Source organism: Puma concolor, chromosome C1 (assembly GCF_028749965.1).
Source record: "Puma concolor isolate L17-30 chromosome C1, mPumCon1.1.hap2, whole genome shotgun sequence".
Classification (NCBI taxonomy): Eukaryota; Metazoa; Chordata; class Mammalia; order Carnivora; family Felidae; genus Puma; species Puma concolor.
Genome location: NC_141674.1, coordinates 16087733 through 16115626, shown reverse-complemented (window position 1 = coordinate 16115626; position 27894 = coordinate 16087733). Strand labels below are relative to the sequence as shown.

Below are 27894 nucleotides of genomic sequence, written 5' to 3'. Positions count from 1 at the left end.
CTTGGGCGCTCCCCGAGGGTGGGGGGCAGGACAGGATGGGGTGAAGGCATCTGGAGGCTGACGGTGCCGTGTCACTCTGCAGCTTGAGTCGGAGTACTTGAAGATTCCCGGAGACCAGGTTGTCAGTGTGGTGTTCATCAAGTGAGAAGGGTCCCCTGGGGGGCCGGTCAGGGAAGGGGGGGGCTGACCTGGAGGGAGGTGACAAGGAGGGGAAGTAAGAGACGCCTAATGAGGTGGATCTCGGTCGGTGGAAGGTCAGGAATTTGGGGAGACAGTTGAGACCTTCAATTGCCCCGCTTGGGTTCCAGGCTGTCTGGGAACAGGCACAGAGTCAGGAGATCGGGCCTGAGCCTCAGGCAGGGGGCGGAGGGAGGAGCTGAGGCTGCAGGTGTCTTTCTCATCCTGCTCCCCTGCCCCATCCCCATCCCTAGGGAGCTGGACGGCTGGGTCTTCGTGGAGCTGGACGTGGGCTCCGAAGGGAATGCAGACGGGGCTCAGATTCAGGAAGTGCTTCATACCGTCATTTCCAGCGGCTCTGTTGCCTCCTACGTCACCTCTCCCCAGGGATTCCAGTTCCGGCGCCTGGGCACAGGTAAGCCCATCCTGGGACCTGGAGCACTTCTTCGTTCCTCCCAGTGTCCCCTCCGTGGGCTCTTCTGGCTTGGGGCCTGTACACCACTAGGGACAGGGAGCTCACTACCTGAGTCCGCCCCATCAGTCTCTGTGCAGTCCTGGCTTGGGTTGAGTATAACCTGTTTCCTCTACTATGTACCAAATTATGTTTTTTAATTAAAAAAAAATGTTTTAAGTTTATGTATTTATTTTGAGAGAGAGAGTGAGAGCACAGGCAGGTGAGGGGCAGAGAGAGAGAGGGAGAGAGAGAGAATCCCAAGCAGGCTCCATGCTGTCAGCGCGGAGCCTGATGGCACAGGGCTCGATCTCACAAACCGTGAGGTCATGACCTGAGCCGCGATCAAGAGTCGGATGCTTAACCAACTGCGCCACCCAGGCGCCCCTAACATGTACCCGGTTAGATTTAATCTCCGCTCGCTCTCTCTGTCTCTAGACCTCTGTACACCGACAATAGGTAATGATTCCTTTCTGCATATAGAACTTTCAGATCCAAACGCGTTTGCATTTAATAATAACCAACAAATGTTTACCGAGAGCTGACTATGTGCTGGGCGCTCAGTAAAGCCCTTGTATCCAGCCTCCGTCCAGACTTCATAATTCCTGTGAAGTAGATATTCCTCTTATTTTAGACATGAGGGGGCTGAGGCCCAGGAAGGACAAGTGGCTTGTCCCAATTCACATAGGCATTGGTGGAAGAGCCAGAACTTCCACAAAGCCCCATGTCTGTGCCAGTCTTGCCAGAACCCATGATGACATGAGATGAGCACAGCACCTGAGGCTCAGCGAGAACAAGAGAACGGCCCCCGGTCACACAGCTATCGGATGCAAAGGCCTGGCCTTTGAGCTCTCGGTCAGCTCAGGTTTCTTTGCACGGCACCCGCCACCCCCAGGCTCCTACTTTGACTCCCTGAGTCTTGGCTTCTCCAAGCCAGACAGGCCCCATTCATTCCCCCACAGGCTCCGCTTCTCAGAGCCGTCACCATCCCTGAGTCAGGAGACCCAGAGCTGAACAAGCGCTTTCCCTATCATGGCGTAGCCAGATCGGAAGAAGACAGTGTAGCCATCGCCTCTGTCATTCGGCACATAAATCCCCAAAGAACGCACCCAGAGATCAAGTTTGCTCTTCCCCGGGCCCAGACCGGAAGATGGCTGGGGGCCCAGCCCTCTCCTCCCCACTTTTCAGTGGGCCTTCCTGGTTAGGGATGGTGGGATGGGCCTGGCTCGGCCCTGCAGCCCACGGCTCCCAGGTCCCAGATGGGACGGTGCTGATCACACCTTCCTTTCCAGCACAGACACCCCCGCCCCCTCCGGCCGCCGTGGCGGCCGCAGTGACACCAGGTGAGAGTGTAAGCCAGACCTAGGCCCGGCCAGGTACTGGAGAAGTTCATGGACGGAGGGAAAGGAAGGATGAGGGTGAGATGGCTGGGCGTGGCCCACAAGTCGCCCTCTCTCCCCTTCCCCTCCATCCTCACTGGGCCAGGCTGTGGCCTGCACGCGTGTGATGTGGTGGTTGCATGCGTGTGGCTTGCTAACCGTGTGTGGGGTTTATGGAAGGGATGGCTGAGGCCACCGCCACCCGTCCCCTGTCCAACGTGTGCCGTGATGTGTCCACCGTGTGCCCCTCTGCCTCACTCGAGTCTGCCGGACGCAGGGCGCTGAAGCCCCCTGCCAGCCACGCGGTGCCTGTGCTGCCCACGACACCTCCCGCCCCCCCTTCCCACCCTGCCCCTCTGACGCCCTCCAACCCCCACAGTGCCCCAGTTCTCAAGAGTCTGCACCGAGGCCGAGTTCGCCTGCCACAGCCACAACGAGTGTGTGGCTCTGGAGTATCGCTGTGACCGGAGGCCCGACTGCAGGGACATGTCTGACGAGCTCAATTGCGGTGAGGGGCCGGCCGGGGCCACAAGTGGCCCGAGACACCGGGCAGGGCCGGGGTACCCCTGGGCCTCCGTGTCAACCGTGAGGGTTTGGTGCGGGCGGGGGGCTCTGAGGGGGGTGGGCAGGAGGACACAGGTGGGGGCACCGTGTGTGGCAGGGAGGTACAGGGAGGGCCTGGGCGGTGTGGGGGCCGGGGCCGCGGACCGTGCCAACACCAGGAGGGCTCTGTCCACAGAGGAGGAGGTCCCAGCGGTCAGCTCCGTGTCCCCCACTCTGGTGGAGACCCCACCGCCGGTGCCCTGGCTGGAGGCAACCACCATTCAGCAGCTGCCGGGCACCCCCGCTCCGCAGCCTCTGCTCCCCGGGATAGCCAGGCCTGTGCCCTGCGGGCCCCACGAGGCCATGTGCCACGACGGGCAGTGCATCCCCAAGGACTACATCTGCGACGGGCAGGAGGACTGCAAGAACGGCAGTGATGAGCTGAACTGCGGTGAGGACCCAGGGTGCGGGAGTCGCGGGGCTGGCGGGGGGCAGGGCCGCTGGCTGAACCCGGCCTGGTCCCCCAGGTCCCCCCCCGCCATGCGAGCCCAATGAGTTCGCCTGTGGGAACGGGCACTGTGCCCTGAAGCTGTGGCACTGTGACGGCGACTTTGACTGTGAGGACCGCACCGATGAGGCCAACTGCCGTGAGTGTCCTGGGGTCCATCCGGGCCCTATTCCCCCTGCTCTCTCTGGCTGAGTGTGAAGGCCCTGGGGACAGACTGGAGGGTCTTTCTCTCTCTGACCCCAGCAGTGAGGGGTCTCGGCTCTGAGCTGAACTTGGTAGGGAATCACTGCGGCCAGACTGCCTGTGGCTGATGGCTCCTTGTTTCTTTTCTTTAGTTCAGTACCATTAATCTTCTCTTGGTTATTTGTGCTTGAGTATAGGTCAGACAAGTGGCTGAGAGGGCTTCATATGTCCCCCAATGTCCCCTGATGATCGGACTCTTGGCAGGTGAGGGAGTCAAAGCCTTTCCCGGACAAGTATAGGGGTTCTTCACATAGAGCTAGTTCTGAGTTTTTTGGACATCCATCTGCCCAACTCTCTGTCATCTCCCCATTCAGCCATCCATCCATCGTTCATTGGTCCATCCATCCATTCCCCCAGCTGTCTGTCCCTTCGGCTGTCTGTTCTCATAGCTCTTCATCCACCTGTCCGCCCGTCGACCCAACATCCTTCCTTTCTCTTATCCATCCGTCCAACCAACTGTCGGACACCCAACTATCCACCCGGCTGACGTCCATCCACCTAGTCAATGTTAAGGACATTATAACAGCTGATGGGTGAGGCTGGAGAGACAAACACCCTATCGGGTAGCATCTGAGCGTCCTGTCCTGCTGGAGATTGTTAGTCTGAGACTGACGATAATCTTCAAACCATTTCTCTGTGATCCCGGATCACATGTTGACATTCCTACGGTCCTGTCCACTGGTAGCTCCTCGCCTTCCTCTCTACCTTCCCTGCCCCACGGTCCACGCTGGAAAGAAGCGGCAGCGGGCCACTTGTTAGGATGTCCTTCCTGTGGCTCGAAGCTTGTCTGACGAGACAGCCCCTTGGGAAAGAGAAGTAATTGAGGGCTTTAGTTGAAAAGCACTTCTCATCTGGGGAAAAGTCCCAGGAGACCAAGTCCTGGTTGTCAGAGCCCCGAACAGAGAACGTGAAAGCTAAGTGGCCTTGGGGGCTCAGAGGGCGTTGGGACAGAAACCCCCAGGTTGGTAGATAGCTGCCTCCTGGCCTTCTCTCACTTCCTTCTCTGCAGATGTGTGGCCTCCTCTCCTACGCCACTCTGCCTTCTCTGTCCCCGTCCGTGTGTCTATCTTAAGGTCAGTCTCCCTGAGGAAGAGTGTCAGTCCCCCCCTACTACAGATGCCTCGGGCCCAGCCCCGGTGCCGGGCCGACTTCAGGCCTCTGGCCAGTCCACAGGTGGCCGCCTCAGGTCAGGGGCCACCCCGGGCCAGTCAGAGGGGACAGAGCAGTGAGATTCGGGCTGTGGCAGGGTCCCTTGCCAGGCCTTTCTGATAGAACTGCACCAGGTCTCACCTGGTGTCTGGGGATCCGGCCACTTTGCCCGTGCCTTTGACAGAGGTCTTGTGCTTGTGAGGGTGGCTGGATGTGGGAGTTGCTGAATGACTCTAACGTGCCAGGTATGTCTCTGTTTTGGGGAACGCAGGTGGAGTGAGTGGTGAGGACAGGGAACCGTGATGAGCCATTTGATGGCTGACTAGTGACGGTGGGCAGTGTCAGGGCAGCTGTGTGTCACGAGGATGAGATGAGGGAGTGACCCTGGGGACACCAGGGAAGGTGGGCAGGTAGGGAGTGGGAGTGGTCCCCCCCTGAGGGTGGGGCCTGCTGCCCACACCCCCTGGCTCTGTCCCCTAGCTGCCAAGCGTCCCGAGGATGTGTGCGGGCCCACTCAGTTCCGCTGTGTCTCCACAAACACGTGCATCCCAGCCAGCTTCCACTGTGACGAGGAGAGTGACTGTCCCGACCGCAGTGATGAATTCGGCTGCAGTGAGCAGGGGCAGGGGGGTGGAGCCGTGGGGGGGCGGGGGGGTGTTGGCGAACCACCGGCCCCAGCGCCCGCCGTCCACAGTCTCAGCCCTTCTCTCCTCCCCCACTCCTCCTCCCTGTGCCCTTCATACCCCTCACTCCTGCTCTGGTCGCCCCAGTGCCCCCACAGGTGGTGACCCCTCCCCAGGAGTCCATCCAGGCTTCCCGGGGCCAGACAGTGACCTTCACCTGTGTGGCCATTGGCGTCCCCACCCCCATCATCAACTGGAGGCTTAACTGGGGCCACATCCCCTCTCATCCCAGGTATGGCTCTGAGCCCGGGCAGGCGCTGGAGATGTGGGGGGCGCTGGGCCAGTGGCTCCGGCCTGACCCCACCTCTGTCTCGGGGCCCTCCAGGGTGACAGTGACCAGCGAAGGAGGCCGTGGCACACTGACCATCCGTGATGTGAAGGAGGCAGACCAGGGCGCCTATACCTGTGAGGCCATGAATGCCCGGGGCATGGTGTTCGGCATTCCCGACGGGGTCCTGGAGCTCATTCCAAAGCGAGGTACGGCCAGCGGGCACACGGGCCCTGGGGGGGGGCTGGTGAGGCCAGGGCTGCTTGCTGGTGACCAGCCGCAGCCCATTCCCATGCCACCCGGCAGGACCCTGCCCCGACGGGCACTTCTACCTGGAGCCCAGCGCCTCCTGCCTGCCCTGCTTCTGCTTTGGGGTCACCAGCATTTGCCAGAGCAGCCGCCGCTTCCGAGACCAGATCCAGCTCCGCTTTGACCAGCCCAATGACTTCAAGGGTGCGTTGGCGGGCGCTGTGGTGGGCTTGGCGGGGAGGCAAGAGGGCGGATATGGGAGCACAGCACGTGTGGGCAGATGGGGCCGGGTTCACGGAGGGGCGCAGGGTCTCTGAAGAAAGGCTGAGCCCTGTGAGAACAGCACTTGAGGGAAAACAAACGTTTTAGGAAAAGCCACACCCACACTTGATGTCTGCTTTGGGTTATGAAGAGGATGGGCTCTGGGGCCAGATTCCTTGTTTAAATTCTGATACTCCCTTACGAGCTCTGTGCCCGTGGTCAAGTTGCTGTCTCGTGTCTCAATGTTCTCATCTACGAAATGGGGATAAAATAAGAACTATCTACTCCGCGTTGCTGTAAGAACTTAACGGGTTAATACAGATGAGCCATGCTCATCCGTGGTCAGTGCCCCGTCCATTTGCCCTGGTGTCATCGTCACCATCCTCGTCATCCTCATCCTGAGAGACTGAGAGGTGCCAGTGTCCCCAGAGCCGAAGAACCAGGCTTTGGCATCTTCTTAGCCTGGGGCTGACCTCCAGCTGCCCCAATTACTGTCTGTGTGACTGTCGGCTTCTCTAGGCCTGTTTTCCCAAACATAAAGGCAGGAACGCAGTTGGCCTGTGTTCTCTCTGGCAGAATGGCCCGGGCCCAGAAATCACAAGGACCTGGGTTCAAGTCCCAGCCCTCATTTACCGCCTGACATCAGGCTGCCTCCCATATCATTTTCGGCATCACAAAGGATTAAATGCAAGGAGGGGCTTAGATGCCCACCTAGTAAGCACTCGGTCAGTGCTGTGGCTTGACAGTCTTGGACAGCCACTAGCCCTTGTGTGGTCGGAGCTGTTCTTACTCTCCTAAGGTGAGGACCCTGAGGTCCTCTGAGAGACGGTGGGGCCTCCCTAGGGTTACACACAGCTGTTTAGAGGAGAACCAGAACCCAGGCCTGTCTGACTGGAATCAGAATGGTCAGGGTGGGCAGGGATTCCAGCGTGAGCAGGTTGGCCTGTGCGTGGATGGTGACTAGGGGGCAGGAGCTCTGAAAACATCCCTGGAAGGGAGAGAGGAAAGCAGGCCGGGGGAAATGTGGCCTGGTCCTGAGGGCTATGTATGGTCATTCTGCAGGTGAGGGTCTGGATTCATCCGTGGGTACAGGGATTTCATTTACGATCGAGGGGAGAAGCTACTTCCAGACAGATGTAGACTTAGCACAAGGAAGGAATTTCTTTTCTTTTTTTTTTAATTTTTTTTTTAACATTTATTCATTGTCTGATAGAGAGAGAGAGACAGAGCGTGGGTGGGGGAGGGGCAGAGAGAGAGGGAGACCCAGAATCCGAAGCAGGCTCCAGGCTCCGAGCTGTCAGCACAGAGCCCGACGCGGGGCTCGAACTCACGGACCGTGAGATCATGACCTGAGCCGAAGTTGGACGCCTGACTGACTGCGCCACCCAGGCGCCCCACAAGGAAGGAATTTCTAAGAGTCAGAACTGTCCAGGGTTGGGAGGGACTGACTTTGGAGGTAATGAGCCCCCCATCCATTAGAGCTGCTCAATGTGGTAGTCGCTAACAACATGTGGCTCTTTAAATTAAAATTAATTAATTCACTTTCTTGGCCACACTCGCCACATTTCAAGTGCCCACAATGTACCATATTGGAGAATACAATGTAGAACATTTCTGTCCTCACAAAAATTTCTCTTGGATAGTTAGTGCTGCACTAGAGATCTGGAAGGATGCTGTAGAGAGAAATCGCACGTGTGTGTGTGTGTGTGTGTGTGTGTGTGTGTGTGTGTGTGTGGCAGAGGGGCAATTGGACTAGATGACCCATCATAATAGTAACAATAACAACAGCTAATTGTTTTTGAGTGCTTCTTGTGTGCCACACTCTGTTTTATAAGCATTTTATATCAATTTGCTCAGTTTCTCTTCCTAATAACCTTATGAAGCAAACCAGTATTGTGTCCATTTTACACATAAGGAAACTGAGGCCTTTTTTCAAACTCCTACATCTGGGGAGGGTGGTTGAACCAGGACTTGGCATCTGTTCTTCAGCCCCGAGTAACTCTCTTCTGCCCCCTGAGGGCCATTCCAACGCTGACAGTCCACGGATCTGTCCTCAAAACCAAAGGCTCTGAGAAGTCCTGCTACAAAGAATCCATTCCCTTGACCTTTTTCTGACCCTGTGGTTCCCAGCTGTCATTCTTCAGCACTGACTTTCCCCAGAGCATGCTTTAGGAAGCACTGCTCCAAAACTGTAGGGAAGAGAAAAAAATTTTTAACTTGGCGAAAGAGACCGAAGTTCTCTTTAAATCAGCTTTCTCCCAGAACCTTCCCGTCTTTCTGGCCAACTGCCTTTCAGGGTGGGTATCTCCGGCAGGCATGTGCTGCAGCCCTCAGCCCTCCCTCTTGCCGCCCGCAGGCGTGAACGTAACAATGCCCGCACAGCCCGGCATGCCGCCCCTCTCCTCCACCCAGCTGCAGATCGACCCCGCTGTGCAGGAGTTCCAGCTGGTCGACCTGTCCCGACGCTTCCTGGTGCATGACTCTTTCTGGGCTCTGCCCGAGCAGTTCCTGGGCAACAAGGTAAGGGACTGGCCTGCTGCTCTGGATGGGGAAAGGGCCAAGCCCCCCTCACAGGCCCACAACCTGCCTGGGCTCCGCTCCCTCTGAAGCCGGTGGGCAGCAGGACAGACTCAGCTCTGGAGACCGAGCATCCCAAAGGCAGAGCCAAGCCCCACCCAGCTCTGCCTCCCTGTGCCCAGCTCTGTGCCAGGCATACGGCGAGCACTAGACACGGAGGGGCGGAGGAAGGGGTGACTGGACACGCAGCAGGCTTCAGGTGTGCCCCCTTCCCTGCCCTGACCGGCCCTGTATCGGCCAGGTGGACTCCTACGGTGGCTCCCTGCGCTACAAGGTGCGCTATGAGCTGGCCCGAGGCATGCTGGAGCCAGTGCAGCGGCCAGACGTGGTCCTCGTGGGAGCCGGATATCGCCTCCTCTCCCGAGGGCACGTGCCCACCCAGCCTGGCACGCTGAACCAGCGCCAGGTTCAGTTCTCGGAGGTAGGTGGTGCCTGAGCTCTCGGGGCTGGGCGTGAAGGGGCCGCAGGCTGGGCAGGTGCTAATGCGTGTTGCCCCCCACGCACCTCTGTTCATATCTAGGAGCACTGGGTCCATGAGTCTGGCCGGCCAGTGCAGCGGGCCGAGATGTTGCAGGTGCTGCAGAGCCTGGAGGCTGTGCTCATCCAAACAGTGTACAACGCCAAGATGGCCAGCGTGGGACTGAGTGACATTGCCATGGATACCACCGTCAGCCACGCCACCAGCCACGGCCGGGCCCACAGCGTGGAGGAGTGCAGGTGCCTGAGCTGGCAGAGTCCCCAGCCAGGATAGGGGGGAAACGGCAGGGCCCTCACGGTTCCTGTAACCACTCTCTTGGTCCTGTCCCCACAGATGCCCCATTGGCTACTCTGGCTTATCCTGCGAGAGCTGTGATGCCCATTTCACCCGGGTGCCTGGTGGGCCCTACCTGGGCACCTGCTCTGGCTGCAACTGCAATGGGCATGCCAGCTCTTGTGACCCTGTGTATGGCCACTGCCTGGTGAGTGGGGCCAGTTGACCCTCGGACGCTGGCTAGGGCCCGGGAGCATAGATAGGTGGGAGGCCCAAGCTGAAGCCTTTTTGTGCCCATAAGCTTAGCATGAGCCTCTAGAATGGCTGTCCTGGCTGCTAGCTAAACTATCGTGACCTCTGGTTGCATTAACAGAGATAAAATGTCCAGATAAGGGAGGTGAAAGTCCTACTCTCTTCCACCCTGCTCAGAGCATTCCTGGAGAGTACTGTGTTAAAGATCATCCTTAGCAGGGCAGCCCTAAGGGCAAGAAGCCTGGAAATCATATGCATTTCTAAGGAATAGTGGAGGGGGCTGGGATTTTGGAGCTGACCGAAGACAAGGCTCAAGCTACATCTTCAAATTCCTCAGGAGGTCCGTAAGATAGAAGAAACCGATTCCAGAGGGTTGAAATAGCCAGTGGGTGCAGATTAGAAGAGGGAGGCGGATTTAGGTCAGTATAAAGCAGGCGTTTAGAACCTTCTATGGAACAGGCTGCCCATGTGAAGTGATGAATTCCCCATGAGGATGCATGCTGGATGCTCCAGCACGATGGAGGAGGCGAGGCCAGCCTCAAAGGGCGACCCTCAGAATCCAGTGTGGGGCAGAGGGACTGCTCTGTAGAACCTGAACCACTTCTTCCCCTTCCTCCCAGAATTGCCAGCACAACACAGAGGGGCCACAGTGCGACAAGTGCAAGGCTGGTTTCTTCGGGGACGCCACAAAGGCCACAGCCACTGCCTGCCGACCCTGCCCTTGCCCATACATTGACGCCTCCCGCAGGTCAGACCCAGCTCGGGGTGGGGCAGGTATGGTGGGGGGAGTGGGCAGTACAGCAGGCCAGGGGCATATTCTGGGCGGGGAGGTGGGATACCCGGGTTCAAATCCTCACCTCGTCACTGACTTCTTCCATGCCCCTTGACCTCTCTGGGCCTCAGCTTCCTTCCCTGTATTACGGGCCCATCTGTCTTTCTAGTATCGCTCTGAGGCTGCAGATCGAGAATAGGTGGACAGGGCGCCTAGGTGGCTCAGTCGGTAGAGCATGTGAGGCTTGATCCGAGGGTTGTACGTTCAAGCCCCGTGTTAGGTGTAGAGATGACGTAAAAATAAAAAATTTTTAGAAATCTAGGGGCGCCTGGGTGGCTTCGTCAGCTAAGCGGCTGACTTCCGCTCAGGTCATGATCTCAAGGTTCGTGGGTTCAAGCCCCGCATCGGGTTCTGTGCTGACAGCTCGGAGCCTGGAGCCTGCTTTGGGTTCTGTGTCTCCCCCTCTCTCTGCTCCTCCCCTGCTCGTGCTCTGTTTCTCTGTCTCTCAAAAATACATAAACGCTAAAAAAAAAAAAAAAGAAAAGAAAAGAAAAAAATTAAACGGGCAGGGAAATGGTGGGCAGGGAGACGACATCACGTCTCATGGCATACTGTGCCATGTGGGCAGCAATCATTTCTTGGGGTGGGAGTGTCAACCCCAGCCCATTGTTGCAGCCCTGCCCCATGTCCTGCCACTGGATACCCACAGGTTCTCAGACACCTGCTTCCTGGACACGGATGGCCAAGCCACATGTGATGCATGTGCCCCAGGCTACACGGGCCGCCGCTGTGAGAGGTGAGGGAGAGCCGACCGGGACCGGGGGGAGCAGGCTGTACGGGGTGGGAACATAGAAGTGCCACTGAGGACCCTCCCTCCCTCCACCAGCTGTGCCCCTGGATATGAGGGCAACCCCATCCAGCCAGGCGGGAAGTGCAGGCCCACCAGTGAGTATCACAGCCATCCCCTGGCACTCCCCCAGGCTGCCCACCAGCCCAAACCCCATGATCCCCGGGGAGGCATCCCACTCTGCCACCTGCCTGGCCAGACTGGGTCCATCCCATTCCCACCTGCCTTGCCAACACCCACTTTGTGCTTCCAGACCAGGAGATCGTGCGCTGTGACGAGCGAGGCAGCATGGGGAGCTCTGGGGAGGCCTGCCGCTGTAAGGTACGCGTGCCCTCCCCTCCCCCACCCCAGGGGACTCCGGCGGGCACCCAGCTGGGAGGGGGGGTGGCCCCCACAGCTCCTTGGCTGCTGGGGGGTGGCCTAGCCAGAGGCTGATCGCCTTGCTGACAAGTCTTCCCCTCGTGAGAGGTGGGCTGGCATCGGGAAGGAGCCTGGGCTGGAGAGTCCGGTAACCTGGGTTCAAGTCCCGGATCCTCTGCCAGTCCTTCTTCATGCGACTGTTGTATCTGTGTTTGTTTTTGCATTCTCACACTGACATGACGATAGGGGTATTAGCATCCCCAATTTACAGATGAGCAAATGGAGGCTCAGAGGAGGGACATTATTTGCATTAAGACCGGGAGAATCGAGTGTCAATGGAAAGAAGAGCTGGACAGACTTTGGAGTTAAGCACTCCTGATCTTAAGTCCCAGAGGAGATTAGCAAGCTGAGTGACCTTGCGTAGATCATTTCCCGTTTCTGAGCCTCCGTTTCCTCGTGTGAAGCATGGAGGTATCACATACTTCTCAAAGTACTTAGAAGGATTAAATGAGGTGATGGTTGTACAGGAACTAGCACAGTGGATGAAACACTCCATAAAGAGCAGCAGTGACAGTTTTAACCAGGTTGCTGTATTTCAAACCTAAATGTATTTGTGAGCCCCCTAGCACCCAAAAAGAAAAGGGAAGAAAGATTGGTTGCATACGCTCCCATTAATTGAGAATCATGGTTCACATGGTGGCAACCCTGCTTACCTGTGCTCTTTCCATGGCTCTCCCGGCCTCGGGTCCCCTTTAGAATGTGGGCAGATTAGGCTGGAAGCTCCAGGCAGCCCCTCCCGTGGGCCATCCTGCAGCTCCCAGCTCTGTGCCTGCAGAACAACGTGGTGGGGCGTCTGTGCAATGAGTGTGTCGCCGGCTCTTTCCACCTGAGTGCCCGCAACCCTGACGGCTGCCTCAAGTGCTTCTGCATGGGCGTCAGTCGCCAGTGCACCAGCTCCTCCTGGAGACGCGCCCAGGTACCTACGCAGGGTGGCTGGGCAGGGAGACCGGTGGGTCCGCTGAGTCCAGGGTGGGCCACGTGCCGGTCCCAGACCTCAGCCCCCGTTCCGGCCTCTTCTCCCCCTCCCAGGTGCGTGGGGCTTCCGAGGAGCCCACTCAGTTCAGCCTGACCAACGCCGCAGGCACCCACACCACCAGCGAGGGCATCTCATCACCCACATCCGGAGAACTGGTCTTCTCCTCCTTCCACAACCTCCTCTCCGGACCCTACTTCTGGAGCCTCCCCTCGCGCTTTCGCGGGGACAAGGTGGGCAGCGGGGGGAGGAAGAGAAAAGGAATTCCAGGCTTGGAAACAAGAATGTCCTGGTGCCCTTGGAGGAAAGGTGGGAGACGCGGCTGGAGCAGTGGCATGTCAGGACTGTGGAGCCTCGGCTGAGCACCTGTCCCCCTTGTGTCCCAGGTGACCTCCTATGGGGGAGAGTTGCGCTTCACGGTGACCCAGCAGCCCCAGCCTGGCTCCGCACCTCTGCACGGGCAGCCGATGGTTGTATTGCAGGGCAATGGCATCGTCTTAGAGCATCACACTTCCCAGCAGCCCAGCCCCGGCCAGCCCAGCACCTTCACGGTGCCCTTCCGGGAGGTGAGCAGCACTCCCTGAAGCCTTGCGTGGGGAGGGGCGTCGATACCCCGAGATGTCAGGGCTTGCAGCACACGTGTGCTTTCCTTGGCAGCAAGCGTGGCAACGGCCTGATGGGCAGCCAGCCACACGGGAACACCTGCTCATGGCCCTGGCGGGCATCGACACCCTCCTGATCCAGGCGTCCTTCAGCCAGCGGCCAGCTGAGAGCAGGTGTGTGGGGCCAGGGCTGGAGGACAGAGGGGCCAGCTCTACCACATACAGGTTGGGTGGCCTTTTGTGCCTCAGTTTCCCCATCTGTAAAATGGAAATTATAACAGCGACTCTCTCATGGGGCTTGTTCTCAGGTTGGATTCCTTAGAAGCCAAACCTGAGATGGAGATTGGAGTGCACACGATTCACAGTGAAAACCTGGGAGGGAGGCAGAGGGGAGGGCAGACAGACGAAGGAAAGGAAGCGGCCAGGCCAGGAAGTGGTTTCAGATGAAAACTAGCCTCAGCCTCACCCTGCCGGGAGCTCTGCAGAGCCATTCTGCTTTGAGGCAAAGGGGCTTTTGTACCCTAGGTCCACCTATCATTGGTCACCCTGGGGGAGCAGGGTGGTATGTTCGATCCAGGAAAGGAAGGCTCATTCTCTGGAGAAGGTTGCAGGTAGAAGCCATCCGCCACAGCTCTTGCACCAGCTGGGGGATGGACACCCAGCTGGGGATCCAGACGGGGCCCCAACAACATCAGCAGCAGGGCTGTTGGGAGGGTTGTAATCGACATGATCCCACTCGGGACTCCGGGCATGCCTGGCACAGGATGTGTGCTCATTTATAGCGGGTCTTGTCATTTCCAGAGTCTCTGGTATCAGCATGGACGTGGCTGTGCCTGAGGACACCGGCCAGGACCCCGCGCTGGAAGTAGAACAGTGTACCTGCCCACCCGGGTACCGCGGCCCATCCTGCCAGGTGAGTGCCAGGCTCCACCTCCTTGTCCTCCTTGGTGCTTCCTGGCTCCTCCTCCTTTAGCTCTCCCTTCCTCTCCAGACCCCCCCCCCCTCCCAGCCCCACCACCACTCAGTGGGCACTGCCCTGAATGGGTGGTGCCGAGGACTCCCCTCCCACTGCCGTCTTCTTGCCCCCAGGACTGTGACACGGGCTACACACGCATGCCCAGCGGACTCTACCTGGGCACCTGTGAACGTTGCAGCTGCCACGGCCACTCGGAGATCTGTGAGCCCGAAACGGGTGCCTGCCAGGTGAGTCCCGCCCTCCTTCCTACCTACCCCAGGGGTCTGCGGCCTCCAGGGGCTCAGCCTCAGCCCACGCTTTGCCTCTCCAGGGCTGCCAACACCACACGGAGGGCTCTCAGTGCGAACGGTGCCAACCAGGATACTATGGGGACGCCCAGCGGGGGACGCCACAGGACTGCCAGCCGTGCCCATGCTATGGAGCCCCCGCTGGTGGCCAGTGCGTCCATTTCCTGCCTGTACCTGCCCTTTCCTGAAATGTCCATTGCCCCCTTCCGGACTCCCTTCCTCCCGGGCCCTCCTGAGAGGCAGCGGTTAGATCCTGGCCTTGCCGCTTCCTCAGTGTGTCACTTTGTATAAGCGACGTTTCCCTTCCTGGGCCTCAGCTTCCCTGTCTGTGAGATGGGGATAATACAACGATACACCCCACCTTGACCACTCGTGTGAGAGGTGGCTGAGAACCCTTAGCGCGGTGCCTGGCACATGGTTCACACGCCCACTCTTCCTCTCCCTGCTGCCCTGGTCCTCAAGGAAGGGCTGCTGACCTAACTGTTTGCCCCCCACACCGTCAGGGCTACCCATACTTGCTTTCTGGACACGGACGGCCACCCCACCTGTGATGCGTGCTCCCCAGGCCACAGCGGGCGTCACTGTGAGAGGTGAGGCGGGTGGTGGGCAGGAGGGGGACGGTGCAGGAGGGCTGCCCCAGAAGCCTCCCGCTGTCCCCTCACACAGGCCCCCGGGAGACCACCAGCTCTCCTCCCTGTGTGATCTAGGCCTGCGGTTCACCTCCAACCGCCAGAACCCCCTACCCCAGCCAGGCCAGCGACTTCCCAGAAAGCCCCTCGTTCTTGCTAAAGGTCCTGGGTTCAAGGCCTGATGATGCTCACTCACTGGCTCTGTGGCCTAGGGCATGTCCCTGCTCTTCTTGTCCCACCTGTTTCCCTGTCTGTAAAATGGGTGAGTTAGGCTCATTCCTTCCAACACCATGAGGTCTGGTTCCACTCTGAGTCCAACGCAGGGCCCCCGGCACAGTCCTGGGCTCACGGCAGGCTCTCCAGGATTCTGTGGTTCTGCCCTCCCTTCCTCTAATGCTTTCTCCCTAGGTGTGCCCCAGGTTACCATGGCAACCCCAGCCAGGGCCAGCCGTGCCAAAGTGAGTAGGGTTGGGGAGGCCTTTGGGGTCGGGCTACCCTGTCTCCCCCAGGGGTGGAGCTAGGACAGAGCCTTTGTTCTCCTTCGACTTGCGGCAAGTGACTTTTTCTGAGCCTCAGCTTCTTGATCTGTAAAATGGGCATAGTAAAAAGCCCACCCACTCCAGAGGGCTGGTATAAATGCCTATGATGCCTACATATGGTGGGTGTTCAGAAATTAACACTCTCTCCCTCTCTTGGTGGTGAGTGAGATGGCCAGAGGGTGGGAAGTGAGGGCACGTGGAGGCGGGTTTGGGCCTCCAGCTGCGGCTTCCCTCCATCTCAGGAGACGGCCAACTGCCAGAGCCGATCGGCTGTGGCTGTGACCCCAAGGGCAGCATCGGTAGCCAGTGTGACGCTGCTGGCCAGTGCTATTGCAAGGTCAGTCCCAACCCCTGCTCTCTGTGAGGCCCGACATCACGGCCGTACTTGTTGCCTGGCATTCCCTCTCACTGTACCCTTGGGGCTGTCCCCGAGCCCCCACCACCCTTCCCCTGAGGGACCGCCTCTGCCCCGCTGCCCAGAGCCTGGTGGGAGATCAGGCAGCACCCGATGGGAGCCGGGCCTCGGCATGGGGGCTGTGGGATCTTCCCCGGGACTGCCAGAAGTGGCTGGGAGGCCGGCCTCAAAGGCTGCTGGAGGTACAGGAGACCCCCCCCCCCCCAGTCTCCCCACACCCTCCCTTCCATCTGTCCTCCCAGGCCCAGGTGGAAGGCCTCACCTGCAGTCACTGCCGGCCCCACCACTTCTACCTGAGCGCCAGCAACCCCGACGGCTGCGTGCCTTGCTTCTGCATGGGTGTCACCCAGCAGTGTGCCAGCTCCTCCTACAGCCGCCACCTGGTAAGTGCCCGGGCACAGCCCCTCTGAGTCATCACTGGGGCAAGTCAGGAACCCAGCCCGGCGGCGTCCCCTCTGCCTGTGAGGACACCCACCCCCGTGCCCTGGTTATTGCCCATAGAAGCACAGATGCGAGCAACCCTCGCCCCTACCCTAACACCCTCCCCCTGGCCCCATTATCGCCTGTGTCAGCACTGAGCCCAGCACCCCTTTCCTTTCCCAAGTGTCCTTCCTGCTCCCCCCACCCCCGCCGCTGCTTCTGTCCTAGTCCTGCTCTCAGAAACCCCCCATAACCCACCCAAATGCCTTCCCACACCCCTCCCCAACCGAGGTGCCTGCCCCCCCCCCCCCCGCCCAGCCCCCGCCCAAGCTGACATCCTGTCTTCTTTCTGCTGCCAGATCGCCACCCGCTTTGCCCCTGGGGACTTCCAAGGCTTTGCCCTGGTGAACCCGCAACGGAACAGCCGCCTGACAGGAGGCTTCACCGTGGAGCCCGTGCCTGAGGGTGCCCAGCTCTCTTTCGGCACCTTCGCCCAGCTTGGCCATGAGTCCTTCTACTGGCAGCTTCCGGAGGCGTACCAGGGAGACAAGGTGTGATGTGCAGGGACGGCTGGCAGGCCCTCCCTAGTCACCGGTTCTGAGCCAGCCCCTGCGGAGCCCTGGGGCCAGTGGGGCTCAGACACAAGGTGGCCTCAGGGCAGGCGTCAGCCGCTCCGCGGTTAAGCGTGCAGCCTTTGGGGTCAGACAGGCCTCGGCCTGAGCCCAGTTCTGCCATTTCCCAGATGACTGCCTTTTGATAAACTTCAGCCCCAGGCTGGCTGGCAGGATGAGAAGTCGTGCCTGGCACATAAGCACTCTCCTGTTAGTGGTTTTCAGCTTTCATGCAACAAATAGGTCCTAGGCGAGGCTCTAGAAACTCAAGGACAGATGTGACAGTTTCAGTGTCATCCCTTTGCTTATTCAGAGTTCCCTCATCTGTGCGGTGCTCTGTGCTCGGTGTCAGGCATGAGACTAACTCTGAATGTAAGTCACGTTTACGGAGCTCGCGCCGTGCTGGGCACTGTTCCAAGCACTTGTATGTGTCATAAATCGCCAGTACTGCTCCGTTTCCTTCGAGGGAACAGAGATGACACCCAGAAGGTGGCAGTGCTGGCATTCAGCCCCGGGTCAGAGGCTTCCCTTGAATCCTACACTGGTCAGAGATGAGCCGTGGTTTGCTGGGGTGGTGATGGTCATGCTGATAGTGGTGGCGTGGGGTGCAGGGTCTTAGGGGCGGACTGCAGAGCAGCCTGCCCAGACGTGTTCCTCGAGGAGTCAGTGCCATCTAATGACACCCAAGGAAAGATGGTCTTGGTACAGGAGTCCCCTGCTGGCCGAGGTCAGTGAGCGAGCAGGTGTGTCCCCTCACGCAGGATCTCAGGGAGGTCAGGGACACAGAAGGGGGAGTGCCCAAGCTGCCATGTCCTTCTTCCTTGGACAGACCCAAGTATCCCAGGCTCCTCCCAAGGCTGACCTTCACCTTCCGGTCCCTTCCCCCTTCTCTGGGTTCCGCTTCGTCCACTCCTGGCTTCCCTGTCTTCCTCCCTACTGCCCTGGCCCACAGTTCTCAGACTTCTCTCTCTACTCCCTCTTTTGGCGTTTCCTGGCGCCCCACAGAGGGAGGCGTATTTTGCACGGATGCGCCGGGCTCACCAGGTAGGCCCATGATCTGAGTGGTGTGACATGGATGTGACGCAGCCGTGGTGTTTTCCGATGCCGTCAGTCCCGCATGGGGAAATGCCCAGTGCCCGAGGAAATGTGGTCCGCATGAACCCCGGCAGGTGCCCAATGGCCCCGCCCTGCAGTACCAGGAATTGGAGCTGGGACGACCTGTGCCCCATCTGCTCTGTGGTCTGGTCCTGCTGCCTGCTGTCTGTGGCCAGAATGGTGGCCGAGGTGGCAGGGAAACTAACTTGATGCTAAACCACATGACTATACCCAGCCCACCGGGTTACCCTAGCACTGCCTTCCGAGCAACCTCCACTAACCCTCTGTGTGCGTATGCCCCTTCAGCAGCCTGGCGCTAACCCCCAGGTGCCAGCCTGGAGGGCGGAGTATGCATCTTCCTCCCCAGTCAGCATGGGCCTTTCTGGCCACCATATCCACGGGGAGAGGACACTCCCCAGGGCTCCAATGCTGGGGCCCTGGGAGGTCTGAGCTGGGCTCTGCCCTCCACCCATCAGAACCGCACGTCCCTCTCAGAGGAGCAGTTGAGGGCAGCTGTGACAGCTGAGAGGACCATGGGGCCCCCAGAGGGCAGGGGCCGGGCACAGCGGCTATCGGAGGTAACTCAGCACTTGGCTGGGACAGGCTGTATCTGGGGCCCCACGCAGAGCAGAGAGTATAGTTCAAGCAAGAGCCTTGAACTGAGGCCCTGGCCTTCCTGGGCCATTTTCCCCCAAGCTAGGCCCCAGCCTAACACCCAGTCTACTCCAGTGTTGCCCATGGGAAACATTCCAGAGCCATCAATGGCTTGGGCTCGCACCATGGGCATGCATGGTTAAGTGAGGCCCAGGGAACGGCCTCCCCTACCACAAGTGCCCCGGGGACCTGAGCTCGACAGAGAGGTGTCTTCTGTATGGGCTTCTGCCCATAGTCATCTGGGCCCATCCCAGGATCGCCCCACCAGGGTCATGAGGAGCAAGAGGACATCGGGTGCGAGGGCCAGAAGGTCAGGCACTTGTGAACAGATAGCACAGAAGTAGGTGGCTCGTGGGGCCTCTTGCCGCCTGATGGGAGGCAGAGCCTCACGGCGTCTTTTCTGTCCCTCTCTGCTCCTTTCCTCTGTCCTCCCTCTCCCGGTCCCCCAGGTGGATGAGGCCCAGAGGCGGATGGATGCCGAGATCTGGCAGCTCCTTTCCAGCTTTGCTGCCCACCCCCATCCACCTGCCCCGGGGCTCTTGCTCCATCCCCAGCCTGCAGCTGCCCTACAAGCAGCTCTCCCTTCCTCCTCCTCCTCCCCCTCCTCCTCCTCCTCCTCGTCCTCCTCCTCCTCCTCCCCTTCTTCCTCCTCCTCTTCAGCTTCTGCGCCTTCCTCAGCAGGCTCTCAGGTATGTGCCAAGGCACCTGCCAAGAGACCCCACCACCACCACCATGTTTTCCAGACTTTAGCTGTTTGTGAACCAACTTCACAAATTCTGCCATTTCTGCACGCTACCTGGGCTATGATTTACTTCAAATTTCCCTTGATTTTATTATTATTTTTAGACGTTTTTAAGTAATCTTTACACCCAACGTGGGGCTCGAACCCACAAGCCCGAGATCAAGAGTTGCCCGCTCCGCCGACTGAGCCAGCCAGGCGCCCCTCAAAGTTCCCTTTAAGTCTATCACACAGCAGCTCATTTGTGCTGGTAATACATTTTCCAATACATGTTAAAATACCTACTAAACTTCAAAATGTTTTCTGGTGTGCTGCATAAGTCATCGTGGGGTCCCCAAGAGGCACACACCAGATGTGAGGAGACACCAACCCAACCACGCCCAGTGAGAACAGTTGGGGTCTCTGGATCCAGGGATGGGGCACAAGTTGTCCCAAGAGCAGGGCTAGGACTTGAGCTTTGGGCTAGGGGCTTCTATCCCTCCACAGCCCCCACCCCAGCCTTCCCTCCAGGGTTTGCGTGTGTGTGTGCGTGTGCATGCGTGCAAATGTGTCCCCGCTGGGACTGTAGCTGTGCTCTGGATCCCCCACCCCCGACCCCCCAGCAGCTCTCATCGCCTGTCCTTCTGTCCTAGTTCTCTCTCTCCTACGAAGGCTTCTCTCTACTTCCTGGGAGCCTCTATTATTGGCAGCTGCCCCAAGCCTTCCTGGGGAACAAGGTAACAAGGAGCTGGGGGTTAACAGGTGTCATCAAAACCTAAAATATTCAAGAGCCCTTTTTCAAAGTCCTTTATGACACAGATGGGTAGGTAGATCAAGGCCCGGAGAGGGGAAGGGACTTGCCTGGTGTCCCATCAGTGGCCACAGGCCCTGGCAGGGACCCGTGTCACTCAGGAGGCTTTACCCCATATCCAGCTCACTCACCTAGCTCTTGGCTCTGCATTCGTTCCTTCAGGAAACATTATTTTAGCACTTCCTGTGTGCTGCGTTGTATCTGGGCAGAGGACGACCCTGGCCCTGGTCGTTCCTGTCATCGCCAGCATCATCAACGTCATCATCACCGTTGGCATTAGTGTTAGGATTGACGTCAGCTCCGTCTTGTTCCAAAAACTATTTAGAATGCCTCTTAAGAATATGCATAATATGCCATGAAATAGCATTCAGAGAGGCAGCTGGGACGGAATTGGCATGATCTGGGGGGAATGGGGATAAGAAAGATCTGCCGAAGCCGAGAGCACAGCCAGGTGTGTGAGGAGCTGGCAGGCAAGGAGGCCGTGCACTCTGGGGAGACTCTGCTCAGGGCAGTATTTTACAGAGCCTTTGTTACTTAATCTTTGTGCTACCCTTCAAGGTACATATTATTTTTATTGCTATTTCCATAAGAGGAAAGTAAGACTCAGGTTAGGTGCCTTGTCCAGGGCTGTCCCGCCAGTACAGTTGGACTTGAACTCCAGTCTTAGACTTCAGAGTCTGCTCCCTGAGCAGACTCCCTGAGCCACCCTGCTGCACACGCCTACAGCTTGTTCTGGAAGCAGTGATGAACCTGCTGGCATCCAAAGCAAGCAGGAAACTAAGTTGTTTCATGGTTATCCAGTTATGCCTTAGAGTTCCTTCCCTCACCCTGAGCTTGTGGAAAACATCCTCAGGACAGTATAGCTCAATTTCAGCATGTAGTCAGTAGGCATTGAATAAGTGCTCACCAACTGAATGAACACAAAAATGAACAGATGGGCTAGGCCTGATGCAGTGTGGTATTGATCCGAACATCTGCTGTGGTGGCAGAGGAGAGAAAGGAAAGTCCTGGGACAGAGCTGGGGCCTTGGCTGCCCACGTGAAAGCCCCCAGCAGGAAGCCTAAGGACTCTCTCAGTTGTGAGCGATGGAAAACCCGAGTACAGCCAGCTCCTACAACTACAAAGTCCGAGGAAGCTGGTGTCAGGCATGGCTGGGTTCAGGGGCTCATTAGGACTTTTATCTCCATTGGCATCATTCTCCGGCTTCCAATCTGACTAGTAAAGGGGGTATCTCTGTTCGTGGAAGGAGCAGAAGTGCCAGGTTTACGTGTCCATCCCCGACAGAGTGGAAGAGAATGGTGGAAAATGCACATTGACCAGACCTGGTTCACGTCTGTCCTCAAACTACGTGGCCCGCATGTAGGACATAGTTTCCTTTAAAGGAAACCAGGGCCGTAGTTTGCAAAAAAAAAACAGGGAAATGGATTCTAAGCAGACAAAAACCACCTGCCCAAGGGACAAGGCCTCTGAAGGCGCACCCTCAGCCCTACCCCCACGGCCGGGAACTTGTAAACCTTCTGGGGCAAGCTCGTGATGATCACCATCAGTACCCCTGTCTACTTTTTGGGAAATTTCTTCAAAGGGAAAGGGACTTGAAGCTTGTTTGCTGAGCTGTCAAGGCTGCTCAGGGTCACCCCCGGCAGGTCCAAGACAGCAAAGGAACTGACAGGTGCCTGTCTCCTTGGCAACCAGGGGCCAAGCGCACTGGCCTCCGGTTGAACGGAGGGGACAGCGCAGGTACAGAAAAGCCTTGAGAAGCTCCGCCCACTCACCGGTAGGGTCACACGCACCGTGGAGGAAGGCAGAGTCGGGCTGTGACTGCAGGGCTTGCCTCTTTGCAGGTGGCGGCCTATGGCGGGAAGCTGCGATATACCCTCTCCTACACGGCGGGGGCGCATGGCAGTCCGCTCTCTGACCCTGACGTCCAGATCACGGTGAGCACGTGGCTTCCAGCTGGACGGGCAGAAGGGGAGGGTGGAAACCAGCAGCCACCCTCGGTGTCCTTGTCCTATCGGCCCAGGGCTCAGCTGGCCTGGCACGAGCTGGGGGCCCGAGGCCCATGGCCCCCCACCCAGTCAGGTTAGACACTAGCCAGGCAGAGGCCCAGCTGCTGAGAAAGAGGCAGTGAACGTGGACCTGATTCCTTTGGGCACATGAGCTTGGGCAATCAGAGACTGGAGGCTGGTGTCACAGAGAGGCCGGGACTGGTGGAGGACTCCTCTGTCCCCGAGGGCCCCTTGATTCCCCTCCCAATCCTGCCGGTGTCTCTCCAGGGCAACAACATCATGCTGGTGGCCTCCCAGCCAGCGCCGCAGGGCCCAGAGAGGAAGAGCTTCGAGATCATTTTCCGAGAGGTGAGATCACACTGTGTCTGACCCTCCCCCACTGCCCACCCTGCTCTGGAGCCTGGCCTCGACGGTGCTTCCCCTGCCCATCCCCCATCCTCACCTCACAGTCCTCGGCCAGTGCCTGGAGGCCAGGGGATGGGGTAGCGGTGCTGCAGGACTAGCACACGGGGCCTCACACCCCTCACCCACACTTGCTGTTGTCCCCCCACCCAGGAATTCTGGCGCCGGCCTGATGGGCAGCCGGCCACGCGCGAGCACCTCCTGATGGCGCTGGCCGACCTGGATGAGCTCCTGCTCCGGGCCACGTTCTCCTCAATGCCACGGGCAGCCAGCATCAGCTCCGTCAGCCTGGAGGTCGCCCAGCCTGGGCCCTCAGAGGGACCCCGGGCCATGGAGGTGGAGGAATGCCGCTGTCCCCCGGGCTATGTTGGCTTGTCATGCCAGGTGAGTGTGGCCAGCCCAGACACATCTGCTCTGGTACAGCTGGTCAGCAAGCTGATCAGCTGCCATGTCCGTGGCCTGTCATTACTGCCATAACTTTAATTTTTTTTTTTTTTTAATTTTTTTTTTTCAACGTTTATTTATTTTTGGGACAGAGAGAGACAGAGCATGAACGGGGGAGGGACAGAGAGAGAGGGAGACACAGAATCGGAAACAGGCTCCAGGCTCTGAGCCATCAGCCCAGAGCCTGACGCGGGGCTCGAACTCCCGGACCGCGAGATCGTGACCCGGCCGAAGTCAGACGCTTAACCGACTGCGCCACCCAGGCGCCCCTAACTTTAATTTTTTAAAAGCCTTTCTTGCATCTGAATAGCAACTTTCTTTTTTTTTTTTTTAAGTTTATTTTGAGAGAGAGAGAGAGAGAGAGAGCGCGTGGGGGAGGGTCAGAGAGAAAGGGAAAGAAAGAATCCCAAGCAGGCTCCACACTGCCGGCCTGGGGCCCTACACAGATTTGAACTCATGAAGCGTGAGATCATGACCTGAGCCAAAATCAGGAGTCGCACGCCCAACTGAGCTACCCAGTTGCCCCTGCCATAACTTAAATGTACTATGCAGTATCTGATCTATTCTTCCTAACACCCGTGAAAGATGTGTAATTATCCCCTCTTAACAGATTTTTAAAAAATATTTATTTACTTTTGAGAGAGAGAGACACTAAGTGTGAGCAGGGGAGGGGCAGAGAGAGAGGGAGATAAAGAATCCGAAGCAGGTTCCAGGCTCTGAGCTGTCAGCACAGAGCCTGATGTGGGGCTCGAACTCATGAACTGTGAGATCGTAACCTGAGCCAAAGTCGAAGTTGGAGGCTTAACCGACTGAGCCACCCAGGCACCCCTAACAGATTTTTTTTTAATAGAGGCTCTGAAGGCTAAGTGGCTTTCCCAAGGGGATACAACTATGGTCTCCCAAGACTAAGACCCAGCTCGTGCTCCCAGGGTGCCCCCTAGAGACAGGGAGGCAATACGGATACACGTATTTTTCTGGGCCAAAGCAGAACATAGAAATGCCTCGGAGAGGTAAACAGTGTGGAGCAGGGTAGGATTCTGGGCAGCTCACAAGGAGGACTGTATGGGGAAATAGTCCATGATGCAGAAGGGTCACCCCGGAAAGCTGAGGGGGCAGGGGCTACTTCCTTAGGCCTGGAATGAGGTTCCGCTCAGTAGGGAATGCCAAGCCGTGAAGGGAGTGCTATGGTCTGCGCTGGGCATCAGGAAAAGTCCTCTCTGCCCTGGTGAATGAGACAGGTCGGGGAGAGACAGGGACTCCTATTTACAAGGAGGGCACTGGGGGTGGAACGGAGGGCTGGCCGTTGCAGAGAGCCCAAGAGCATCCGGAGGGTTTGGCCGGAGACCGTGAACTCCCTGAGGGCAGCGCCTGAGCTGACTGTCCACCACTGAGTTTCCAGACACATTGGCAGGCCGCCAGTCAACACTGGACGAGTGAACTTGGAACTGAGGAAGGGGGAGGATGAAGGAAGGGGAGGGGGCTGAGCTGCAATGCCTGGTGGGCGGCAGGGAGGTCAAGTGTGGGAACAGCCAGCGCCCAGATGCAGGAACTCCCCTGTGCAAAGTGCACATCTCCGCAATTTTACATTCGTGCACCTTTGCTATGGCCACAGACTTTCAAATCCAAACATATGAACTTCACCTCCTTTGAAGTTATCAAATTTAATAACACATTTTGAAGGAGAAGCCCTGGGGAGGGCAGAATAATCCTGTGTGCGCACTTTCTGCAGTGAAGAAAAACAGATTTGTAAACATCCCTTTGAAATGGTTGGGGGGCGGGAGGGGCCTGGAGAAGTTTCAAAGGAGGGGTAGTGAATAGAAACTCTTTGTTTTCCAAACCCATGATTACTCACTCAGAATGTGTAAAAACATCCTCGATTGTGTGTGAGATGCCTGCCTCTTTCACTTTATTTAGTGACTGTGAGGTAGTTGTAAAGATCTCCAAGGGCTCATTCCAAATCTGGGTCTCCTGAACCTTGTTTTTTCATCTAGGAGTTCAGTTTTTCAATAGAGACCCTACCAGAAGAATTTTCAGGAATGAAAATGGGAAATGGAAAAGCGTTCTCCTCCATTAAGGGTGAACTATGATTTCAGTAAATTCAGAGTGGCTGGAGATGCCAGGCAGGATGGGGACAGACACTGTCCCAGCTTCCACAGTGTTGAGAAACTGAGCACAAAGACAGGGAGGAAGGTTCCAAGAGAGGATGCTGGGGAGGAGGGCCGGGCCTGGGATTTCCCAACCAAGAGCCAATGGGAGTCTAGATTGTGGAGAGAGGCTGGAGAGAGAAGGTTCTGGTCTATTGGCTCCAGATGGGACCACTTTAGAGATAGAAACCAGCCCTCCTCTCTCCCCAGGACTGTGCCCCAGGCTATACACGCACTGGCAGTGGACTCTACCTCGGCCACTGTGAGCTGTGTGAATGCAACGGCCACTCAGACCTGTGCCACCCGGAGACCGGGGCCTGCTCGGTAAGACACAAACAGGGCAGGGTCAGGGGTCAATTTCTCCGGGCCTGGGTGGGGCACCGGGGCTGCCTGGGAGGCAGGGAGGGGTGGGCTTGGTAAGGTGGGCCTAGGTCCAGGGGCAAGGTGGCAGGGCACGGATTGTGGGACAAAGTGCCTGAACCAGCAGTGGGCACTGTAAGCATTGTGGGATGGCCAGAATGGTAGAATAACATCCTTCTCTTTTTATTAAGTTTATTGATTTGGAGAGAGAGAGAGAGAGAGAGCGAGCGCACGCCAGTGGGGGAGGAACAGAGAGAGCGAGGGAGAGAGAGAATCCCAGCAGACTCCATACAGCCAGCTCAGAGCCCCATTCAGGTCTCGAACCCTACAAATCGTGAGATCATGACCTGAGCCGAAATCAAGAGTCGGATGCTTACCCAACGGAGCCACCCAGACGCCCCTTCTACAATTATTTAAGATAGGCTCACAGATACAGAATTTCCAGCTCAAGGGATTACAAAACTGTACGGTTTGGGGTAGATTTTGCCAAATGGTGGGTGGCTGACATCCTTGTGCCCCACAGCACTGCCAGCACAACGCCGCTGGGGAATTCTGTGAGCTGTGTGCCCCTGGCTATTATGGAGATGCTACTGCCGGGACACCTGAGGACTGCCAGCCCTGCGCCTGCCCACTGACCAACCCGGAGAACATGTGGGTGTCCCCGTTCAGGGCCCAAGGAAGAACTCCCACTTGGGAGTGGAGGGCACCGGGTGGAGGGTGGGCGTCCCCCGGCCTGACCTCTGCTTCCCCCATCTCAGGTTCTCCCGCACCTGTGAGAGCCTGGGAGCTGGCGGGTACCGATGCACAGCCTGTGAACCTGGCTACACTGGCCAGTACTGTGAGCAGTAAGTTTGCAAATAGGATGGGGGGAGGAAGGGGGCATATGGTAGACTCCTAGGTGAGAGTCCTGGGGGGGTGTTGCTCAAAAAGGTCTCTGCCAGGATCACATCTTTCCCCTGCCCAAAACCCTTCCAAGATTCCCCGTTGCCCTTGGGCCAAGCCCAAGCTCATTCCCCTTTTAACACCCGAATCTACCATAGCTGGGCCTAACCTCTTGACTTCCTGATGTTCTGGTCTTTGCACACGCTGTTCCCTCTACATGGAACGTTCTTCACCCTCAAACCTCCCCTTTCTCGCTGACTCCTGTTTAGCCTTCAAAGCTCAGCTTCATTCACTCATTCAGCATGTTTTTCTTGAGCACCTACTGTGTGCCAAGGTGTTGGAGATAAAGGGGTGAACGAAACAGATTCAGTCTCAGCCCTTAGGGAGTCTACCACCTGTCATGGGAGACGGGGCAGCAAGTAATCATACAAACACATAATTATGAAGAGTGGTGAGTTCTCTGGAGTCCAATCTGCTCCAAGGGAATATAACAAGCCAGTAGTGCGGTCCTCTGGGGAGCTTCTTGACTCTCAGGCCTGGGTTAGTGCCCCTCATGTGCGTCTCTCTCGTTTACATAGTTCCTCGTTGGTTTCCCGACAAGCCAGGTCTGTAAGGGCGAGAGCTGCATCATGCTCACTGTCCCGATTCCACAAGCTAGCGTAGTAGTTGCTTAATAAATGCTTGTTGAATGAATGTTTCCCTGGAGACTAAAGACCTTATTACCCCCGTTGTCCAATCTGCTAACATCGCCGTTCTTAGCTCAGTGAGGCCGTGTTGAGGCCTCTTTGGTCTCCAAAGTCCTTCCAGAGTTGTGAGCCTCCTCACCCCGCACTGAGCCCACCCCCGCTGGACTTCTGGCTCCGCAAGTCCACCATGAGGCACCGAGTCCCCTGGGGCCTGGGGCCTGACAGAGCTGGTCTGTTCCTCCTTACAGATGTGCCCCAGGCTACGTGGGTAACCCCAATGTGCGGGGGGGCCGGTGCCTGCCCCAAGGTAAGTGGGATCGTGGCGGGTCAGGGTGATGGAGAAGGCAGTGAGCCTAGGGAGTTTGAGAGTCACTACATCCGGGGGGCAGGGCTGAGGGTGGGGCACACCAGGGTTCGGGAAGACAGAGATACCTGAGACAGTGCTGCATGCTGGGAGCTCCTGCCTGAATGGCCTCTCCTGTCCTTCCTCCAGCAGATGCAGCCCCACTGGTGGTCCAGGTGCATCCGGCTCGGACCATAGTACCCCAAGGTGGCTCCCATTCCCTGTGGTGCCAGGTCAGTGGGAGCCCACCCCACTACTTTTACTGGTCTCGTGAGGATGGGCGTCCCTTGCCTAGCAGCACCCAGCAGCGACATCAAGGTACCCATGACCCCCGGCCCCTCAGCCCCATGAGCCACCCCAGAGGGAG

General features: G+C 57.8%; 1 protein-coding gene across 12 annotated transcripts in view; it reads left to right on the top strand.

Moving 5' to 3' along the window:
- HSPG2 (heparan sulfate proteoglycan 2) overlaps nucleotides 1-27894 on the top strand; it is a 99240-nt gene that overhangs the window by 41067 nt on the left and 30279 nt on the right. For 3 of the 12 annotated variants that reach the window (XM_086715969.1, XM_086715963.1, XM_086715961.1), the window contains exons 5-46: nucleotides 83-141; nucleotides 432-592; nucleotides 1921-1971; nucleotides 2387-2515; nucleotides 2747-3001; nucleotides 3078-3197; nucleotides 4931-5062; nucleotides 5221-5365; nucleotides 5459-5610; nucleotides 5708-5854; nucleotides 8268-8431; nucleotides 8730-8909; nucleotides 9009-9205; nucleotides 9300-9447; nucleotides 10112-10239; nucleotides 10973-11059; nucleotides 11150-11208; nucleotides 11364-11431; nucleotides 12285-12446; nucleotides 12560-12736; nucleotides 12890-13069; nucleotides 13161-13281; nucleotides 13909-14018; nucleotides 14195-14308; nucleotides 14392-14519; nucleotides 14872-14958; nucleotides 15406-15455; nucleotides 15779-15873; nucleotides 16194-16334; nucleotides 16731-16922; nucleotides 17988-18026; nucleotides 18554-18655; nucleotides 19181-19420; nucleotides 20103-20186; nucleotides 22102-22194; nucleotides 22534-22614; nucleotides 22822-23052; nucleotides 25467-25580; nucleotides 26140-26267; nucleotides 26375-26461; nucleotides 27433-27491; nucleotides 27678-27845. In XM_086715969.1, coding sequence (XP_086572095.1) covers nucleotides 83-141; nucleotides 432-592; nucleotides 1921-1971; nucleotides 2387-2515; nucleotides 2747-3001; nucleotides 3078-3197; nucleotides 4931-5062; nucleotides 5221-5365; nucleotides 5459-5610; nucleotides 5708-5854; nucleotides 8268-8431; nucleotides 8730-8909; nucleotides 9009-9205; nucleotides 9300-9447; nucleotides 10112-10239; nucleotides 10973-11059; nucleotides 11150-11208; nucleotides 11364-11431; nucleotides 12285-12446; nucleotides 12560-12736; nucleotides 12890-13069; nucleotides 13161-13281; nucleotides 13909-14018; nucleotides 14195-14308; nucleotides 14392-14519; nucleotides 14872-14958; nucleotides 15406-15455; nucleotides 15779-15873; nucleotides 16194-16334; nucleotides 16731-16922; nucleotides 17988-18026; nucleotides 18554-18655; nucleotides 19181-19420; nucleotides 20103-20186; nucleotides 22102-22194; nucleotides 22534-22614; nucleotides 22822-23052; nucleotides 25467-25580; nucleotides 26140-26267; nucleotides 26375-26461; nucleotides 27433-27491; nucleotides 27678-27845 — 5365 coding nt within the window. The remainder of the gene's footprint in view (nucleotides 1-82; nucleotides 142-431; nucleotides 593-1920; nucleotides 1972-2386; nucleotides 2516-2746; nucleotides 3002-3077; nucleotides 3198-4930; nucleotides 5063-5220; nucleotides 5366-5458; nucleotides 5611-5707; nucleotides 5855-8267; nucleotides 8432-8729; nucleotides 8910-9008; nucleotides 9206-9299; nucleotides 9448-10111; nucleotides 10240-10972; nucleotides 11060-11149; nucleotides 11209-11363; nucleotides 11432-12284; nucleotides 12447-12559; nucleotides 12737-12889; nucleotides 13070-13160; nucleotides 13282-13908; nucleotides 14019-14194; nucleotides 14309-14391; nucleotides 14520-14871; nucleotides 14959-15405; nucleotides 15456-15778; nucleotides 15874-16193; nucleotides 16335-16730; nucleotides 16923-17987; nucleotides 18027-18553; nucleotides 18656-19180; nucleotides 19421-20102; nucleotides 20187-22101; nucleotides 22195-22533; nucleotides 22615-22821; nucleotides 23053-25466; nucleotides 25581-26139; nucleotides 26268-26374; nucleotides 26462-27432; nucleotides 27492-27677; nucleotides 27846-27894) is intronic. The other 9 variants (XM_086715964.1, XM_086715962.1, XM_086715966.1 and 6 more) reach the window with 9 other exon arrangements.